Raw genomic sequence first — 5,825 nt, forward strand, 5'->3', positions numbered from 1 at the left:
AGTTGTATGAGCCCCTAATAAAATGTTTTAAAAGAAAAATTAATTAATTAATTAATTAATTAATAAAAAAAGAACACAAAAAGTCCTTCGCAATCTAGTCCAATTATTTATTTGGCCTTGTTATCTGACACTGGATGCCTTGTTATCGGCTTTCCATTCTCCAGGCAGCTGTTCTTTCAAAATGAAGTTTGTACTATCTGCAGGATCCTTTGCCATTTGGAGCATCCAAAATAATTTGTGCAGGCCTGTCTTTTACAGCACTTACCCTATTGTATTGTATTGTATTGTATTGTATATTCACATGTCTTCTGGTTTACTAGATTGTAAGCTCCTGAAAAGCAGGTCCTGGATCTTCATTTCTGTACTAGTTGATCAGTAAATTGCCTTATTCATCCATTCACTCATCTATCTGTTCTCCATCCACCCAGTTTTACTCAACCACTGTGCTAGGTTCCTGGAGATACAGGGTTGTACTCTGTCCCAGAAAGCATTCCATGAAGCAAAATAGAGAGAGAAAAAGACGCGTGTTGTTGTTCAGTCCGAGAGCCTCTGCGGGACAGAACAAAGCACGGCCCAGTCCTGCACAAGCCTCACCACAGTGACGTTTTGGCCCAGGGGTGAAGCCACAGTCAACCCACTTCACTGCGGTCTTCTTCTTGTCCCTGCCGCCCCTGCACTTTACCAAGCAGGGCGTCCTTCTCCGGGGACTGCCCTCTCCTGACAACACAGTCAAAGTCTGTGAGACAAAGTCTCACCCTCCTCACTTCCTAGGACTTCTTCCCAGACTGATGGGTTCTCCCCTTCTGGCATTCGCGGTGCTTTCAATACCCTCCGCCAGCAGCAGCAATCAAATGCCTCCATTCTTTGGTGGTCCTTATTCATGAGGTGACTGAAAAGACTGCCAATGTGCCAAGTGCGGCTGAGTCCTCCGAGTAACATGCTTGCTCTTCAACACTTCAAAGAGGTCAGATTTGCCCAGCACAGTATTTGACTTCTTGACTGCTGCTTCCAAAAGCATTGATTGCGGATCCAAGTATGTTAGACAGGATTCTCTAGAGATGCAAAATCAGAATGCTAATAATTTTATATATATTTATACAGCTAGATACATAAGAAATAAACAATCTATAAAGCAGTACAAATGGCTCAGTGCAACTCACTCCCATGAGACAGTTGTGAGACACTGGCAGTCCCTCAAGTCTTTCAGGGCCGCCGGGTGGTCCTCTGCAGAGCAATTCAGGCCATCCGGGCACAGGCAGCAAACAACAAGGCAGGTCACCAACAGTCAGCCAGATGGCAGGGTCCGACAGTCTCCAGCTCAGGAGATATATATCCCAATAGTGTGGCAAAGCAGGTCTTGAAGGAAGCTCAAATTACAGCGACACAGTCCACAGGTTAGGTGTCCCACAGGTAGCGTAGCTTGCAAACTGAGGCACAGAACAAGCAAGACAGCCGCACACTGGTCCGATGATCAAAGAGTGAGAGACAAAGGCAAGGCTCACTGAGCCATTTATCTCTCCACCCTTCAATTAATCCCGCATGTGTTTATTGGCCAGGTTGGCACAATAAACGTTAACTACCTCACCAAGCAAGATGAAGTCTCTGACAATTTCAATCTTTTCTCCATTTATCATGATTTTACCTACTGGTCCAGTTGTGAGGATTTTGGTTTTCTTTATATTGAGTTGAATTATCTATATCATATATAATTACTTGCATCTACAAATATGTTCAGACTGATAATAAAACCAAAACAAATATTAGAACAAGTCAAAGTCCATCTCAGTAAATACTGCAGTTTTCCAATGACATTTGATTGTTTCTAATATATTTGCACTATTCTGAAAGGTCATCTTTCTAGGTCGAGACTAAATAGCACTTGAAAGAAGTTAAAGAAACGTGACAGGTCTTGCCTTCTTCCTCCCTTGCCCTCCCCCGACCCATCTTCAATAAGAGACTTAGAGAACAGCCAAGAAGAATGCTTCCTACAAGCTGCTCTTAAGAAATTTCCAGTAACTTCTTAAAAGCATTTATAATGTAAACTGAAAAGATGCTCTCCAATGACACAAGTACTATTTTTTCATGATCTCCTTAGAGGTCATGAAACTGACTGTGTTTACAGGTCAGTCAACACTTGTTTACTGGTTTACATGTCAGTAAACACTGACTGTGTTTCTGGTCAGTAAGGTCTATCAACAGACTGGAAAACTGGTTTCTCTTATGGTCTAAAGTGATGCATTTCTCCCCTCAAATGTATTGTACTCTTTTCCCAAAGATACAACGTCTGCATCAACACAGCCATTGAAAGTGCTCTTTCAGTGAACAGAATAGTGTAATATAATGCTTTTAACAAATATAATGTATAGTTCTTCAGATCAAATTTTTTGTTTAAACACTTCTACCTAAATAAGTTTTGTAAATTATAACTTACATGAGTTAAATTCTCTCAAGTATACAATTCTGTTCATTTTCATAAATAGACATGGTCGTGAACCACCCCCTCATCAAGATACACAGCATTCCCATCACCCCAGCGTTCTTCCCCACATCTCCCCTCCTCCACCCCGCAACTGCTCTGTTTTGCCTTTAGAGTTTCAGGAAGAATCATACAGTGCTAGTGTCCCCACTCTTTCATATGGCACCGTGTTTGGGCGAGTCACCCATGTTGTTGACTATATCAGTTTTTAAAACTTTATCCATGCTAATGAACACATCTCTCACTGTGGTTTTAATTTGTATTTTCCAAGTGATTGTAGATGCCAAGCATCTTTTAATGCGCTTGTCAGTCATTCATGTATCTTTTCAGTTGAATTAAGATTTTTCCTTTTTTTTCTAATTGTATTATTATAATCTTTAGGTTGTAACAGTTCCTGTTAATTCCAAATTGTTGTATTTTGGATTAAGTTCGTAGTGGAATGAGGTCCTTTATTGGATATATGTTTTGCAAACATTTTTTCCCAATCTGTAGCTTCTTCATTTACTTGACGTTTCTTTCAAAGAAGCAAGTGTTTCATGCTAAGTGCTAAAATGAAAATCAACCTACCACTTTTTCCCCTCGGTTAATGTGAAAGAAGTGTTCAAACTGTGTTCATTTCTTTTTGTGTTTAAAGAAATCTTGACAAGATCACAGTGACAAAGGGTTGCTCTCCTGTGTTTTCGTTTGTCAGGACCACAGCTCCCGTCCTTGTGTAGAGGTGAATGATCCACTTCAAGTTGGGCAGGGTACAAAATGGAGCCTGACACAAGACTGGCGGTTTCAAATCCTCCAGCCAATCTGAGGGAGAGAGATGAGGCTATTTGCGCCTGTAAAGATCACAATGATGCGTCAGAACTGATTCGATGGCAGTGGGTAGGGTGTATGACACAGGGCTGTTCTGTTTTGCAGAGATATCCAATTATTCCAGAACCATTTGTTGAAAAGACTAGCTCTCCCTCATTTAATAACCTCCTAAGTTCAGAACAGCCCTTAGTGTTCATTTATCACTACTACTAACCCTGGTGGCATAAGGGTTACACAGGGGACTGCTAACCATAAGGTCTGCAGTTCAAAACCACCAAGCTGCTCTACGGGAGATAGACAAGGTTTTCTACTCTGGTAAAGAATTACGCTAACAGAAACCCAAGGCTGCAGTTCCACTTTGTCTTATAAGATCACTATGAGTTGGAATAGGCTCAATGGCAGTGGATTTGGTTTGGTTTTTTGGTACCAAGGTGTAAAAAGAGGCCCAGGTGGAGTTGTTGGGTAAGCATTACACTGCTAACTACAAGTTCAAAGATTCAAACACAACAACCATTCTGCAGGAGAAAGTTGAGCCTATCTGCTCTGGTAAAGAATTACAGGCCCAGAAACCTTGTATGTGGTATTTTCAATCACTTCATATGCCTATGAAAGTTGGACATTGAATGAGGCAGCACGAAGAACCACCGATCCGTTTGAACGACGGTGCTGGTGAAGACGACGGAAAGTACCGTGGACTGCCCAAAGAACACACACATCTGTCCTGAAAGAGGTACAGTCCGAATGATCCTTCAACGCTAGTATGACTTGGGACATGTTACCAGGAGAGACCAGTCAATCCCTAGAGAAAGACATCATGCTCGATAAAATACAGGGGCTTCAAAAAGGAGAAAGACCCTTGACAAGACCCTGGACAAGCTGGATTGGCACAGTGGCCAACAATGGGCTCAAACATAACAAGTGTGAGGCTGGCAGATGACCAGGCAATGCTTTGATCTGTTGTGCATAGGGTCACTGTGAATCAGAGCCAACTCCACAGCACCTACAACCAGCACCAAAAGTGTTTATTTATTTAATGATCAGCAAGTTATGTTGATTGTGTCCTTCCCTACCGTTAATCTTGAAGAAAAAGAAATTCCTAAAAGTAGATAGCTGCAACTTCAGAAGAGACAAAGCCCAGTGGAATGGGACTTGGAGGATGATGGGAACCTACAGTAGTTCTGAAGGGCTCACTAGCAGTGGCTTATAGGAGTATTAAAAAATAGTCTTTAAATCTAATTATTTCTTTAAATCTGTTCAAACACTTGATCTGCAAACCTTTCAATGAAGACGTAACAACCATTTTCTCCTTCAGGGTTATATTCTGGGATGTGCTTCCGGCTGACATACTTAACATGAACCCTGCATACAAGCCCTGTCAAGACCCAATAGGTGCTTGTTAATCCGCAGATCATGTTATCACCTTCATTCTTCAGAGCTGTCCATTCAACTGAACACAATTGAAAACCCGTCCTTCTCAAACAAGAGTGCATCTAGTAATTCCAGCTGTGGTCGGTGGCTTGCCAAGTACTACTGACTGAATGGAGAATAATCATATGGCCAAATGATGGAAGGAAAATAAAAAACAAGTTCCTATACCTCAGTTTGGAGATAGGTCAGTGGCTTTAAAATAACATGGTTAGTTACATATTTTTACTGTTTTAAAAATCACATCATATAGCCTACGGGCAAAGGTTACCTATTTTCAAATGAAATTGTTAAAATAGTTGCTAAGAAATTACTATTGCTAATATGGTTTTTCTACTGCTCTGGAGAAGAGAACCACCTTAAAGTCAGAGTCTTGAAATATATTTATCTCCATTTACACAAACTTCTTGATAATAAATAAGGAATATGGCTGGTCTACCTGTAGTAAGTTTTGCCCATACATGGCAGTTATTAACAATTTTAATATTTAATAAAATCCTAATGGACAAGTTCACTCACAGCCACAAGCAGAGAGCAATGGCAGACCTCAGAGAGGGCCCCTGCCCCTTTCACCAGAGGTTCCCAGCTCAGTCAGGGAAGACAAGATCACTGTATTACCTTCAACTGCTCGAGGGCAAAAGACGAACCATCTTGCTGTAAATTCGCAATAATCTGCTCCACCGTACTGCCTGAAAAACAACTATAAAAAAGGATATAGAATTTTACCAATGCACTTCTAAGATACCAATGACTTTGAACACAGGCTTTTCCCTACTTCTGTCAAATTTTCCCAACCTATTTTACAAGCTCACAAAACAAAACATCACTTCTCTGGGAAAGTGTCTGCAGGCCACCTTTACTATTGAGAAATAAAACCTACATTTTCTTTTGCGCGTCACTTCCCTGGCCCCCAGGGGGAAACCCCACGGTTACCGAGTTCATCCTGACTCACAGCAACCTCTGTCTAGGGTTTCTGTGGCTGCACATCTTCAAGGGAGTGGACAAGTTCGTCTTTTTCCCAAGGAACAGATGGTGGGCTTGAACCATTCGTTCGTTGACTTGGAAGTTAGCAGTCCAACGCTTACTTGACAGTGCCATGAGCGCTACTAGCATTAATATA

General features: G+C 41.4%; 1 protein-coding gene across 1 annotated transcript in view; it reads right to left on the bottom strand.

Moving 5' to 3' along the window:
- The window catches only part of HIBCH (3-hydroxyisobutyryl-CoA hydrolase), a 58,446-nt gene that overhangs the window by 8,655 nt on the left and 43,966 nt on the right, over positions 1-5,825 (bottom strand). The window contains exon 11 of the mRNA XM_045295666.1: positions 5,324-5,405. Within this exon, the coding sequence (XP_045151601.1) occupies positions 5,324-5,405 (82 nt within the window). The remainder of the gene's footprint in view (positions 1-5,323; positions 5,406-5,825) is intronic.

This window comes from Echinops telfairi, unplaced genomic scaffold (assembly GCF_000313985.2).
Source record: "Echinops telfairi isolate 266 unplaced genomic scaffold, ASM31398v2 ScPeMD7_3;HRSCAF=10, whole genome shotgun sequence".
NCBI lineage: Eukaryota > Metazoa > Chordata > Mammalia > Afrosoricida > Tenrecidae > Echinops > Echinops telfairi.